Source organism: Phalaenopsis equestris, unplaced genomic scaffold, assembly GCF_001263595.1.
Source record: "Phalaenopsis equestris unplaced genomic scaffold, ASM126359v1 Scaffold001307, whole genome shotgun sequence".
In the NCBI taxonomy this organism is placed as follows: domain Eukaryota; kingdom Viridiplantae; phylum Streptophyta; class Magnoliopsida; order Asparagales; family Orchidaceae; genus Phalaenopsis; species Phalaenopsis equestris.
Genome location: NW_018165746.1, coordinates 1,324,863 through 1,341,213, shown reverse-complemented (window position 1 = coordinate 1,341,213; position 16,351 = coordinate 1,324,863). Strand labels below are relative to the sequence as shown.

General features: G+C 34.4%; 1 protein-coding gene across 3 annotated transcripts in view; it reads left to right on the top strand.

Annotated features, from left to right (window-relative positions):
• Nucleotides 1-16,351, top strand: part of LOC110033870 (ketohexokinase-like) — an 89,574-nt gene that overhangs the window by 54,939 nt on the left and 18,284 nt on the right. For all 3 annotated transcript variants that reach the window (XM_020738015.1, XM_020738016.1, XM_020738014.1), the window contains 2 exons: nt 9,279-9,429; nt 16,093-16,203. In XM_020738015.1, coding sequence (XP_020593674.1) covers nt 9,279-9,429; nt 16,093-16,203 — 262 coding nt within the window. The remainder of the gene's footprint in view (nt 1-9,278; nt 9,430-16,092; nt 16,204-16,351) is intronic.

Genomic DNA, 16,351 nt, shown 5'->3' with positions numbered 1-16,351 from the left:
TCCAGTCTAATTTTAAACATGTTTAATTTTGTAATTGTACAGTTCAGTATCTTGATCATCAACTTTATGGTCATTACCTTGGCTCTATTGAGAGAGCTTTTTTGTTGGTTCTAGGTCAAATTTTCAAAAGACGGATTATAGTTGTGATAAGACACCATCTAAAGATTTGTTCTTTATGTTTGCGAGGAATTTAAGATAAAATTCTAGATTTTTTATTTGTGCAAGCCTCTAATCACCACTCATGTTGATGAGAATTTTCGACTAAAGCTAGTTATGTGCTAATTTTCTAGCTAATAGTAGTATCATTTTGATTGGTATCATTGGACCTTAATGATGAAAGGTTTAATGATCTCTTTATCCTTGATTGTCATGCAGTTTAGTTTACTTAGTCAGAAAAGATAGCCAATTTAACCTGATCGAATTTTTCTAGTTAGTAGTCATGTGTTACATTTTCTGAGGGGATCATGAAGATATAGAGTAGATGTTTACCTAAGGGAACAACTTTAAGTTGACATTAACTGCAAAAAGTTTTGTGACCTATCAAGAGCACTCTATAACTCACAACTCAAGAGGGTTGAACTATTAGAGAACATATGAGTTTGATCATGACTGCAATATAATAATGTCATTGTGGGGCTAATCATCCGGTCTAAAGGGTTTGATCCTATCTACTTCTTTATGTGGAGAACATTAGTGGTATGTTTATTGGCATGAGATATTTTGAGAGTGATTATAAACATGTGTTTGATATGTTATTGGCTTTTTGTAAACTTTAGATAGTTTATTTTACTCGAATTATTTCGTATTTTATTACAATTTACTCTAGTGTTTTTATATTTTATCATATTTTTTTGCCTAAAATAATTTGCATTAGAATTTGTGTTTTTTATAGTAGTATTCCCTCCAATTGAGCTTTTCTTAATCAATTAGCTCGCTCTCCAGATTGGAAAGTTCAACCACCTTATCCTCTAGTCTAAGCATAGACTTTTTTCCTATCTCAGTTGTATCGACAAGGTTAATCACTCCTCAGCTGTATCAACAAGTTTTATCACTCTTGTGCTTGTATGTGAATGATGTAAGTAAGGCGGGTGCGGAGAGCTCCCGTGCCGCGAGTGGGAGTGGTGGACCGGCTCCACTAGCTCAATTGGGGGTCGGTCTAGGGTGATCCCGAGCTGAGTGGCCCAAGTGAGTTATCTAACGGGGCGAGCAGCCTCCCTTTCCCCTCTCATGCTTCCTTTTATGCTTCTTCTCCTTAGGGAAGGATTTTAATGGCTATTCTGAGTATTCCCACCCCTTCCTTTTGTAGGAGTTTCCTTTCTTCCTCTTTCCTTTCTACTCTTCTTTCTTTTCTTGTTTCCCGCCTAGCTAGGGCTATATGTTTGCTGGTTTACTAAGAGTCTAGGGAGTTTTTGCTATGAGTTGATTTAGATTTTTTATGTGGAATCTTTTTCCCTGTTCTAGGGCTGTATCTAAGGAGGTGGTGGTGCTCTGGCTGTATCCTACTCCGAGGTAGCGACTGTAGCTCTCTTTCCTTTCTCCTCTTCTTTCTTTTCTTGTTTCCCGCCTAGGTAGGGCTATATGTTTGCTAGTTTACTAAGAGTCTAGGGAGTTTTTGCTATGAGTTGATTTCAAATTTCCTATGTAGAATCATTTTCCCTGTTCTAGGGTTGTATCTGAGGAGGTAGTGGTGCTCTGACTGTATTCTACTCTGAGGTGGTGACTGTATCTCCCTTTTTACCTTTCCTTCTTCGTATCCTCCGCTTCCCTTAGCCACTGTCTTTCCCCAACAGCTTCTCTCCTGCGCTGTGGACTCTGTTTCTGCTGCTGCAACCTGCTGTCCAGCCAGTTCAGATACATCCCAGCATCCTACTAGCACCCCTACAACAGTTACCTTGCTGTCCCGGATCTTCTCCATTACTGCCTTTTCTTTCCAGCACCTTCCAACCACCAATCCACTTGTCGCCGGCCATATGCAACCCTCCATACTTGTTGTCCTCGCAATTCTGCACCCTTTCCTCGCTGCCATCAGCACTCCCTTGCTTCCACCATCCTTGTCAAATATCCCGAACGACGTAGCGACAACCACCACCCTTGGAATACACCTTAGAGGTGTTTGCTTGTGTCGGTTCTATGTTTTAGTGATGTTATTTTCAGTTTGAGTGGTTGCAACTCTATTTCCATATTAATAAAAGATGTTATTTTGTGGTTTGGGCTTTCTCCTCCAGTATCAAGAAGACTCACCTGTCAATGAAAAATGATTGGTCTCAGAATTTTTCATTGATGTGTGATCAGGTATTTGCTTGGAGTATTTGCATTTGTAATTTGAGAATGAACTCTTTTTGTTGAGATTTTATGTCAGTGCAGCCATTATTGTGGTGTATATTTTTTGCATTATCTATTTTACAATTTGAAAACATGATTGTGAAAATAGACCCCGAATGTTGAGATTTCCTGCCAATGCAACCATCATATGAGCGTGACATCTAAAATATTGGTATTTGTAATTTGAGAGGTTTTGATTATAAATTCTTCCGTTTAAATTTTTCATTAACATGGCCATCATTGGGATAGAATGTCAGAAATGCTTTGAACATTGTCAATTCTGTATGCTTTTTGCGTAGTATTTGGTTGATAATGTATATTAATTGAGTTTTTAGATGCTCTTTATGTTACGGATCTTAACAACACTATCTTAATCATAAAAGGTTGGGTTTGTAGGAGAAACATACTATTATACTTTATGAATGTAACAATATTATGCTTTTCCATTTTGAACATGATAGTTTTTTAAAGGCCCTGAAAGCCATATGTAAATGTAAAATAAATGTGGTTTGATGAACTGCCAAGAATGGATTAACTCCCAGCCTATAGTAATGTCAGTTTATTTGATTAGATTGAGAGTAAGAATTAAGTTCACCATCTTGGGATTTAGTTGAAGCTCTTTACTTTAATATTGCCAAAAGTATCAGTCTCACCAACTCCAGATTGAATTTGCTTAGTGTGGCCATTAACTTTTAGTTTGAGAAATATGTAATGCATAAAAAAATAATTGAAATTTATAATATATAAATCGCAAAGTAAATGCTTTTATGTCTGTTCAGACCAGACATTGGTCACAATTGCACACCATCACCATCTTGGGATTTAGTTGAAGCTCTTTACTTGAATATTGCCCAAAGCATCAGTCTCACCAACTCCAGATTGAACTTGCTAGTGTGTCCATTGACTTTTAGTTTGAGAAATATGTAATGCATAAAAAAATAATCGAAATTTATATTATCTAAATCGCAAAGTAAATGCTTTTAGATCTGTTCAGACCAGACATTGGTCACAATTGCACACCTCCTGCACTTAGGGTTCAGACCAAACATAAATCACATCGATGGCGAGTATGATCTCTAGAATGCTCTCTATCTCTCTCACATTCTCTCCCTCTCACCTTAAGGGCGTAAAACATATTGCATTCCACCATAGCAGCCGGTAATGTGCTTCTCATAACCTTTCATATTGTACAAGTTGCTTCATGCTTCACAATGGAAGCTATTAGAGCGCGCCTTGGAGCCTTCTTGGCATAAGAAAATCAACAAAAGCTTTGGGAGATGTTATTTGTTTGCTTTCTCACCTTTCTGGATTTCTTACTTTCCCCCTTGAACTAGTAACAACCCTTAGTCTACGCTGCTCCTAGTGCCATTGCAATCCACTTATTCTCTGACTTTCAACTTCCATCTTGCCTGCGATTGAAGTTGTTATGCTAGCATTGACCCATAACACAAACCAAAGTTCACTAAATATAATACCGAGGTCTCTCACTTATTTCAGTTGCCCCTTTATCATCTCCTTAATTACAAGGGATGAAGACCAATTAAGCTGTCATGATGTCATCTTAGGCCAGTTAGAAAAAAAGGAGCCACACAAAACTCATTTTTTTTCACATCATACACCTAAGCTCTTTTATTTACTTCTATACCACTTAAAATTTTCAAATAGAACAATTCTATCACTTTGCTTGTCTGGTCACCATTTGTCTCTCCTCGTCTCGGATAACGCATCAAAATGCTTTGCCTGTGTGAAGGTAGAAAGGAATTGCATAAATCACACCGAAATCCTCTCCTCACTATTCTCTGCCTGTGCAAGGGAAGGTAAGAAAAAATCATTTATTTTCATATCTTACACCTAAACTCTTTTATTTACTTCTATACCACTTAAAATTTACTAATAGAACAATTCTACCATGCACTTACCTTGTCACCGTATGTCTCTCCTCACCGTCACGGAGAAAAATGCTCTCTACTCTCTTCTTTGCCTGCCGGAAGGAAGAATGGAAGTGTGTAAATCGCACCAAAATCATTTCCGTCTCTTCTTTTCCTGCATGAAGGAAGAAAGGAAGTGCCTAAATCGTATCAAAATCCTCTCCCCTCTTTTCTCTGCCTGTGCAAAGGAAAAAAGGAATAAAAAATATTGTGCGTAAACGACACCAAAATCTGCTCCCCTTATTCTTCTCTTCCTGCATGAAGGAAGAAAAATCCTGCACGTTTTACTGTCTGTGCGAAAACCTCTTTATAGAGAAAGCAACCTCTCTCTTCCCTGCCTGGGGAGACGTCTGCACAATCATCTTCGATTAATCCAGCCACTTCACATGTCAAATTCTAATTTGGCTGCATGAGAGATAATGCTGATGAAATACTCATTTGATTGCAAAACATAATTAAAGAAACGGTCCTTCAAGCATTAGAAAACTATCAATATGCCGCAGCTTTAAGTTACATTAAGCTGTAAAGTAGCAGAATATTAACCTATGCAATAGTAGAAACTACTCATTGTAAAATCTATGCAGCTGCAAAAAATTAACCATTGCAAATAATTGCATCATGTCTTTTCAAACATCAATCCTATCCCCATCTCTGGGCTTACAGATTTGATGTCCAAGTTATTATAGGTTTAGCAACCATTTATTCAACAGATTATTTTTTCTAGTTCATGAGTTCATTTTTTGCTTCATGTCTTGGAAACATGTCCTGTAGGCACCATTTCATATTTATCTTTCAACCATTGATGCGTGTCCTTTTTTTTCTTTTTCTCTTTCCTCCAAACACATGCAAAAACTAGACAGATTGCCGCAACTAGACAGACAAGCAGCTTTGATATCGTTCGAGGGCTCCTAGAAGGTGTTTCAGAATACAAAAAGACATTGGGGAAGTTATAGGAGGGATATGGGATAGGAAGGATGGATGGAGGGATATGTCTTGGATAGAAGGTGTTTCAGTTCGAGGGCTCGATGATTAATGTGACCAAACCATCTACGGCGATTCTCTTTAATCTTGTCTGCCACTGGAGCTACTCCAGTCATCTCACAGATATATTCGTTTCACATTTTGTTTCTAAGTGTAAAGCCTCTCATCCACCCGGGTATTCTCATCTCAGTAACACTTAATTTTATGCTTCTCTTTTCCAAGCCAATGTTCTAAGTCATCAATGATTGCAGATCTTACCATCTTATAATTTTTTCTAAGTCTAAACGGTATCACACAATAGGCACAATGCGTTCTTTCACTTCAACCATCCAACCTAAATTCTACTAATAACATCCCCATCGATATCACCATCACTTTGAACAATAAACACGAGATATTTAAAACGTTCACACCTTTTAATGACTTGATTACCCATTGTTACTACAACCTTGCCACTAGATCCACTATTACTAAAATTACATTCCATATATTCAGTTTTAGATCTACTAAAATGAAAGCTTTTAGATTCTAATGTTTACCTCCATAGTTCAAATCTTTTATGAACTCTATAATTTTATCTGCAAGAAGGATATCATCAGCAAAAATCATACACCAAAGTACATTCTCTTGTAAATGTCTAGTAATAATATCCATAGGGCTTAAAATTGATCCTTGATGTAATTCAACTAAAATATGAAAATACTTGTTCAATCTTTTTTGTGTTTGGACACTAGTAATAACTTCAGTATACATGTATTTAATGACTTCATATAAGCAATATCAACATCTTTCTATTCTATAACTCTACAAAGTACTTCTCTTAGAATCTCATCATAAGCTTTTTCTAAATCAACAAAAATCATATGTGTATCCTCCTTACTCTCTTTGTATTTCTCCATCAAACTTCTCAATAAATATATTGCTTCCATGGTAGATTTGTCCATAATGGATCCAAACTGATTTTAAAAAAAAATTGTATCACGTTATAACTTATGTTCAATTACTCTCTCCCATAACTTCAATGTATGACACATTTACTCAATTCGTCTATGATTTTGTGCATCCCCTTTATTCTTAAAAAAAAAAAACCAATAGACTATTTCTTTATTCATCAACCACCTTTTTAATAAAATAATATTAAAAGGCTTAGTGAGTCAAGAAATTCTCAAATCTTTTAAATATTTACACACTTCTATTGGAATATCATCAGGCCCTGCTGCTTTTCTACACTTCATTTTTTTTAACATTCTCAATTTTTTTTTACTAATGTGACGGTAGCAATGAAATAATAAAGTTTTTTTGTTATCATTGACAATATTAATATCACTAAATTTGATCACTTTTTCACTATCTTCATTTTAAAGTTTATCAAAATATCTCATTTTCATATGTTGAATATTCTACTATAAGAAAAATACTTTTTGATTTTTTATTATTAATAGATTTGAAATGTTATCTTTGTTTTACTAGTTTATACATGTTCCATGCTCTTTAATTTATAATATATTATAAAGATCACTAAAAAAATAAAATTTTAAGCATCACAAATTATTCTCTTAGACTCTCTACAGGTCACTATATATATATATTATAGTTCTCCGAACATTTACATCTAAACTAATCATTATAACATTTTTTTTTTTTTTTTGCATTTTCTTGCACATTATTATTCCACAATCAATTATTCTTATTCATAAGAGCTTTTTCTTTTAATTCTTCAAGCACATCATTTACAACTTCTTTTGTAGTACTCATTATTTTATTTCACATGGTATTAATTTCTTCATAATATTTTGAATCTTAAGATCTTGAAATTTACTTGTAAAAATAATTTGATTTATATTTTTTAAGTACTCTTCCTAATTCTATGATAATATTTTATTGTATTTTTTTTGTCTTTCAACCGTTCTTTTTAAAATTCAAAATAAATAATCAATGTTGGATATTTAAATATTAACTTGGAATGACCTTACTATCTTGACAATTTTGATGATCTCTATTTTCTCATAAAAAATCAATTTATGTTTATTAAATTCATTCTTATAAGTGATAATATTTTTATTTTTATTTTTGTAAATAAAGTACTAGCAATAAAAATATCATTAGTTGAAGCAAACTCCAATATGGTTTTACCTTTTCTATTGAACACTCCAAAATCTCATCTACCATGAATACTTTTAAAATCTTTTACCGTTCTACTAATATGTTCATTTAAGTCAAATAAAAATTCTCTTCAAGAGGTACTTTGTATTAATTCTTCTGGATCATTTCAAAAAAAATTTTTTTGAATATATATCCATACATGCCTAGGGAGTTTTAGCACTTATGACATTAAGAATCATAATATCAACAATAATCTTTAGAGCTATAATTTTATCTTCAATTCTATTAATTTTTACAACATTATCTTTCATTTTTATCCATAATTAGTTCTACACCATTTCTATTAGGATTTCTACATAAATATCAAAGTTGAAAATCTAAGCTATCAATCTCTTTAGTTCTTTAATGCATAAGATATTATCTTCCTATAATTCACAATATTTACTAATTCTATTGATTTAACTGTGATAGTACGTATATTTCAAGTTTCTATCATAATATTTGATTCATGAATTTTTTTTTTTTTTTGCCCCACATCCGTCTATAATGTGAGAGCATTTGATTATTTAACACTACACATGGTCGTCGGTGCAATAACTCTTGCGCAAATTTCATTTTATCCAAGCTATATAACTTGTTGCTCTATGCATTGACATAATAATTTAAAAGATTCATATCATAATTTTTTAACAATTTTTTATTTCTTTAATATGCACGTTAAAATACATGCTACATGAAAAGTTGAAAGCACGTTATCTTTATCATACATGCCATCTTTGCCAACATGGAGAGTTTAAAAGACTTCATTTACGCTGTCTTGCTTACAAGATGAAGTTGCGTGATCCACTTTGCCCAAAGGGCTAAAGACCACACTGTTGGACCAACCCCAACTTCCAAGCTATACATATGGGTATGATAAATGGCATAACTTTAAGCCCTAATCTTCTTGGTTAACTTGTAAATAAAACAATAACTCTCATTTTTCAATCTAATAAGCCTTCAAATGGATGTAGGCTCACCCCATCGTGATTACTTCGGGTTGAAATAACATTAAAGAACCCAAATAACGAACCAATGCTTGTAATCATCTCATTTCTGGCTATTTTGTTCAATGATGCTTTTAGGCTAATAGATTATCACAGCCCAGGTTGCAGAACTGACAAAATAATTGAGCAACTTATTACTCAACGCCGTGCAGCCCCTATACCATACTACGAATTTTATAGCGGAGGACACATGTGCAACGGGCACCAAGCTAACAATCCCTCTATTCTATCACATTGGGAGCATGTAAGCTTTGAAGGGAATTAGCGCCAATGTAGTCCATGCTTTAGCTCTTATAATTCAAGTGAGAGCGCTACCTAAATTAATTATGGGAGAATTACTCAAGTGCCTGTTAGTATTTTTAGCGGTAGGCTTCTAGCAGGAAAATGAAATTGAGGCGTGTCACGGGAGCATGTAAATTATTTGGTTTTACACAGCCAACAAACTCAGTAAATCAAATTTGATACATGTGAAGGGAACTACGGGGTTCTTTGTTCAACTTTTCCCTATTCTTAATTATAGAGAAAGTATTCAATAGTCTACTAGAGTGAATTGGAAAGATTTAGATTTTCGTTGTCTGGTGCTTTGATTTCTTACGAGTAATTTGATCTTTAGTGCCCAAGTAATGTGGATCAGTTTATAGTGGTGAGAGCTTATTTATTTTGTTCTTAATAAGGGGTGTAAGTTATGTAAGGTTTGAGAGATCTTAATTAAATTTAAAAGTTCGTGATTCTTTTTGGAAGGGTTTTTAAGCCATGTGGACATCTTACCCTAGTTTGACATGCTTTCAAATAATTACTTTTTTTTTCATTTTAATATGTGGAAATCATAGCGGAAAATTTTGCTTTGTTCTGATTTATAAACAGCAATTTGGTAGACTCACTCTTTCTCATGTTCCAGGAAAACCCGTACTTGCATTCATACACCCGGATATCCTCCTATGATGCCAAATGATCTATCAAATTCCAAGTTGTGTTCTGCCCTAGATGATTCTAGTCTTGTGTACTTAGATGGAAGATTGCATGAGACTGCTTTAGCCGTTGCTCAGGAGGTAATAATAACTTTATTTCTACCTAATGATTGTTCCCAAAATGCTTTTTTGTTGAAAGCTTTGCTACGAATACATTCGCTGCATGGAGATAAAATTCTTTTAAAATTCTGGAAAGTGCGGAAGCAGTCTTTAAGTTTTTTGAGAACTCATATTTCAAATGTGCAATGTATGCTAATCCAGGCCCTGAGATGCGTTGGATAAGCTTAAAATTGTTTGTTTTTTTTTTCCTTTAAAACAGAATTATGTAAATCCAAGCAATTTCCAGGCATGTCCACAACATTCCTGGAAATTTCTAGGGAGCATCATAAGACATCAACAGCTATTCAATTGGGTTTTTGAAGCTTGTAAGAAGATTAGATCTTCGAATAGCTAGTGCAGTTCAAATTTGGGAGATATTTTTCCGTCTGAGGCAGTGGTTATGACATTGACAGAAATTTTTGAATGATTGCGCTTGAGAAATTTATTAAGAGACACTTTAATCTTTATTTTAAATTTTGTCTATAATTTTGTATTTCTGTTTGGGAATATACCAGTTCATTGTAGTTTAAGTTTATTTGATGCCTTTGGTAGTCTTATTGTTTATGTCATATTTTTGAAAGCATGCGTGTATATTAATATATCAAATAACCACAGGCCTGTCGTTTTTCCAAGTTAGCTACCTCCCCACGTCTATTTGATGTCAAGCATATATCAAATAACTTCCATGTCATGGGCTTGTCGTTTTTCCAAGTTAGTTATCTCCCCAAGTCCATGGATGTCAAGCAGTTATCTCATGTTGGTGGTTTTGCATCCTATTTAGTTGACATTTATGGAAGTGTAATAAAAGAGATTTCATCTTTAGATGGCATGTTACAAGCCAGCATTAAATCGTTCTGTAATATTTAGTGTTTGATCTATAGCAAGCTAATAAGAAATGGTATTTCCATTGCATGTTATATTTTTTATTTAATATGTTGTTACTCTGACTCTCAGAGATATTGTGCAATGTTAAATTTCTTACTGATTCCGGTAAGTTATAAGCTTATGAACTAAATGTAACATGACGTCAATGAGAATGATGAGGTTAATTTGTGATACTGATCTTGGGTGGGTAGACAGTGTGTGGTGATCAAGGAGGGGTTAGGTAAGATGTAGGATGAGAATTAAGGGCGAAAAGATGATGACGATGAAGAAATGTGGCTCTCGGTGGCTAGAAAGCAATCTGGAATAGGAGAACTGTAGGTCAGCTGCAAAACCGGCGGCATAGGAGGACTTGGTGCATTTGAGAGAGATCACCACCTCAATCTAATAGGGCTACAGGCACACCACATGAGAAAATCAAAAGATACGACACTCCGACAAGGGAAAGATAGAGAAATAGTCACTAATTGCATGAACTAAATCAAAATTGTCTTAAACCAGTCCAGCCCAAAAATATATATAATTCCAATGCAATTAAACTTTAATAGTAATGCTATATAAAAAAAAAATAAGAACGGATGGGGCACAGCCCTAGGCGACTGGATTATGTGATCCAGCCAACAAATAAACCGAAAATCCCAGCTTATGGGAGTTCGCTCTCGATCCTCATCCCACGTCTTGTGTGGCTTTCACATCAATATGATATGAGACAAAGGGAGGAAAGCAAGAGCTGGAACCCAAGTTTATGATCTATAATTTTTTTATAGTATATGCTAGCAAACATTAGGAGGTGACAAAAATAGAATGCACATGCATGCCCGTTAGAGAAATATGATTAACTTTATTGAAACACGGCATTCAAATTTTTATTGATCGATTGATAAAAAAAGTAGAATTCTAACTATAAAAAAAATATATGATTTTATGTCAGGCATATATGGAATATGAGTAAGTGCTTGAATATTCTTGTGTTTTCCCTAGATTTTAAAAAATAAATATAAATAAAATGTAATAATCAGTCAATGAAATCAGTTGATGATGATGCAACTATAAGGAATTATCAAGTCACGATCTGAAATAATAAAAAAATGATCAAAGAAAACATGATGACATTAGAGAAAGTGTGCATCTAATAGCTATTGAAGATCCTCCAAAATTCTCATTTGTAGTTTCTTGCACCATGATGAGCTCCTGACATTTAGAATTTGAAACATTATCTATTTATGTTCATAGACTCAGAGTATTACCATCATAATTATAAGATTGCTCTGCATTAGGGTCATCAACATGCTCTATAATTGAATGAAATGAGGGGCGAATATATCTTGAGGATTTGAATCATGTTCAAACAAAGGAGGTTATGATCACATCTTTGAGGATTAAGAAGACAAGGGAAGCTTTGAAGGTTCTGATTTTATGATAAGATTTAGAGTCGATTCTAAAATATTTGTGCAATTTAATTTGAGCAGATGAAATTGCAACCAACACAGTTTTAAAGGTAAATTGATTTCCATCATTTGTATGCTGCACTTGTCCCTCGATGTATATCCCTCAATGTAGTGACCCATATCCGATGCTTTTCTTAGTTTCGAGTGAACCTTGAAATAGTTGGAATAATTTTGTCCAAGATTTTTCCAAGATGATTAACAGGAAGGTATGCCTTCATTTACATTTAAATTGCATTTAAATTTATAAAAACAAATTTAAGCCCCCAAAATACGGATTTATAGGCACACAAACAATCTAGCAGATATGTAAATCACAATTAACTTGGCTCAAGTAGGGGCCAAGCCAGACATCATATTGGATCATACTTATGGGCATAAGCATGACCTAATAGCACATGCAAGCAAATGTGTTAGTTTTTGTTATTATTTTAAACATTTATTTTGCCCCACTAAGCATGATTACCTATAAAAAATGAAGGTTAAGACTACTAAATAATCATCCTAGCATTAAAGTTTAGCGAGCAAGCAACCGCCCTCCCCATGTCATCCAGTCTAGTTGGCAAAGCAATAATCATAGCACAAATAATAATCACAAAAATCACAACAAACACCCACAATCATCGTAACTTATGTTTATTTTAGTGGAATAGCAAGCATTCTAGTGCGTGAAGCTAGTGTGGTATGTCTCGGAGGGACTTTATGTTCAATTTTTATTTAATTTTAATTTAAATTAATCATGTAAGTTGGTTTATATTTAAGTGATTAGTAGTTTAGGTTGAGTTTCAAAATTTTGGCTTTTAGTCAGAGTTTAAGTTGAATTTATATTTTGGAGAACATTAAGAGCTAGTGGGGGTGGGCCCTTGTTCCTAACATCCTGGCCATAGGAGGATGGACACCTCACTAAGGTATGAGGAGGCATCCTAAAGCAATCAACTAAAGCGATTTAAGTGGATTTATCTACTCATTCAATTCAACTTGATTTCAATTCATCTCCTATTTTAATTTAATTGATTAATTTAATTTTTTGTTTTGTTCATTTGGAATGAATTAACCTAAAAATCTACAAAAGACTGGCCCTATGTTGCCCAAATAGCCTTTAGGGAAGCCCACTTGAGTATTGAGTTCAAGCGAATTAATTATTATTTAAATTAATTTTAAATGACGCGTTTAAATGATTTGTAAAGTAATCCTCAAAATTTATGGGAGAAACTTTTCGTGATCAATTGTCGACCAAAAAGAGCCCCTTTAAAAATTTCAAGGAACTTCCCATAAATATTTAGGATCATTTTGATTTAATTTGAATTTTTGAATATGTTAGTGATTTAGCATTAATTATAAATTAAATCCAAATTAAAAAATTATGAAAATTGTTCAGAGATTTAAAGGGGACCTCATATCATTCTCAATAAAATTTGGAGTCATTTTGATTTGATTTAAATTTTCAGTGAATTACTTAGTGAGTTATGTTATCTGCATTAATTTTTGTGCATTCTATTCCATTATCTATGTTCACTTTGCACCTGGCGGAGTCTGATTGGGCAGCACAATTATGCAGATTCCCTATGCTAGTAGAGACTTTATCTCAGTTTCCCAATCATAGATTGAATGACATAAATTGAACATGCGGTTCAAACTATAAGAAATATGGGATTCCCTATGCTTGTAGAGACTTCATCTCATTTGCCGACATAAATTGAACATGCGGTTCAAACTATAAGAAATATGGTTTTCTCTACGGCTTAATTAAAGCCGTCGATTCCTAACGCAACAGAAATGGATGGTGTTAATTTTGTTTTTTATCTCTAGCTAGGGAATGTCAACGGTCAATGATTTTGCCCCTAATTTGAGCAATCGATCGGGGGAATTCTACTCCCTCTGAATCCAAAAGAGTCAAGCGACTAAGAGGTTCTACCCTACAAGTGTGGTCCTTAGCTCTAGGTTTTGTGTCTTAAGTACTAGAGTGGAGACAAAGTGGGGAGCAGAAAATTACCTGAAAACAGAACATATTGGCCAATTCCTTGATTGGAAAGCTTTGTCCTGGAGACTCCAACCTCTAAGAAGGGCTGTGTTGTTGGCTCGATCGACATCCTGGAATGAGCTTGTTCGAGCTTGTCTAGGAGGTGATTAGAGAGCCTCAAAGAGAAGGGGGAATTTCTATGGATTTTCATATTGAGCTAGGGAAGATTGGGTGTGGCCATTTTACCCTAAGTGAAAGCTAGGTGATTTCGACTAGGGCTGTAAAAAAAGGCTTGTTGTTCGCAAACAGCTCGTTTTCGATTCGTTCGCTAAATTAACGAGCTGAACGTAAACTTTTTTTTGTGCTCGATGTATAAAGGAGCCGCACAAGAACAAAGATTTGTTTGTTCGCGTTCGACTCTTTTTGGCTCGAAATACTACTCATCATATATACATATATATATATATATATAGTAGTATTTAAAAAAAATCTAATTAACTACAAGGCTACAAAGATTTATAATCAATTAAAATATTGATTAAGAAAATAGAAGATTTATAATTAATTAAAATATAAAAAAATATTAAATTCTATTTAAATAAAGTTTTAATATAAACAATAAAATTTAAATATTACCTCAAACCTTAACATCTTGCGGCTACGTGATTAGCGTTGTCAAAATTATTTTTTGTTCGCGAACAGCTTTTGTTCGGCTCGCTAAGCAAACGAGCCTAACAGGAACATACTTTTTGTGTTCGAAATATAAATGAGCCGAACACGAATGAGCCGAACACGAATAGTAATATTTTTTAACGAACTAAACACTAGTTGACCATGGCGGCTTGTGCAGAGGGCTCCAATGAACATTCTACCAATTGGAGCACAAAATTGAATGGCTGGCTTGTTTTGAGATGACCCCCAAGAGATTGAAACGGCTGGGGCAGCAGGAGATGTAGGAGGCTGGTGACTGGGCTCGGCCACCTTTTGGCTCAAATCAGATCCCTTTCTACTGAGTCAAGGGAATAAGCTCAGCTTTGGGTCAAGCTCAGGCCCTTTGACAGTAAAAGGCATCAATGACCAAGGAGAAACTTGAGAAGGACCTTTGGAAAGCTCGCTAGTTGGCATGCTGCTTGCAGTGAGAGTTAGCTTGCCAGTAAGGGGGGAAATACTCGAGCACAGGCCCAGAGCTGTTGTTTCCCTGGATGAATATTACATCATTAAGCTTTCAGTTCCATTTCTTACCAGAAATGAATGAAATTAAACATACAAGTTTTATGATACTAATTGCATCAATGACCAAGGAGAAACTTGAGAAGGACCTTTGGAAAGCTCACTAGTTGGCATGCTGCTTGCAGTGAGAGTTAGCTTGCCAGTAAGGGGGGAAATACTCGAGCACAGGCCCAGAGCTGTTGTTTCCCTAGATGGATATTACATCATTAAGCTTTTAGTTCCATTTCTTACCAGAAATGAATGAAATTAAACATACAAGTTTTATGATACTTAATTGCACCAACCTTTTTCCTAGAATTGAAACCAGTAAATTGAAATATGCTGGTGTCACTGCACATCTTAGTCTATTGTTTTCAACTTCGCTTTTTTTCATGTTCAACCAAAATGTAACCTGCTTCAAGTATAAGCATATCAATATTCCGCATTCTTCATTCTCAACCAAATAATTGATAAACGTTGTCTGAAATAAAAATGTAAAAGTAGAATAAGTATGAATAGCACTCAATGTTTTCCGGTTTAATATTATATATGAACTGATATTTTATTCTCCTAAAAAAATATATTTTGGGATGCATACGGTGGTCATACATTTTGAGAGAGAAGTTTGGTGATACTCCATTCATGAGTATGATGGTTCATTGTTAAAAAAATCTAAATTTAGTGTTATTACAGACTATTTGTGTGTTTGATTATCATAATGTTGATATTGGGACTGTATTCAACATCACCGATATTATTTTAAATTTGAGAATTCATATATTAGTTTTTGATGACTACGCTAAATGTACAAACATAGAACTTATTAGTTATATGGAAATGCCTAGTCGTTGGAAGAGTTTTTTTTCTTAGATACTGTTGCTATCGGTCTGCTTGCTTAAGCAGCTGCCATGAGAAGATTGGGCTGATTACTTGTTTTCTATGTTGGGAATTCTCTCATTCACTAGCCATTCTTTCAGCTTGCCACTGGCAAAAACGGGATATACAATCTTTTTGCGTTTTATGTTGCATTTGTTTGGGTTGGCTTTTGGTCTACCCAAAATTTTGCCAGTTGAAGTCAGAAGTTTTGCTCACGACCACTGATCCAATAATTTTTTCAATAGTAATCAGCTTCTTATATCTTCAGTGCAGGCAACCCAAAGAAAAATACCCATACTGGTTGATGCTGAAAGAAAGAGAGAAGGATTGGATGACCTCCTTAACTTAGCGACTTATGTTGTGTGCTCAGAGAAATTTCCACAGGCAAGCAATTTTCTCGCTATATTGAGATATTTCGAACAATTTCTTCAAATCCCACTGAAACAGTAGTAGGTAGCAAGGGGTATGGAGATTTGACCTCTTGATTAATCATTGCAACTATATATATATATATATATATGGGAATTTCTAT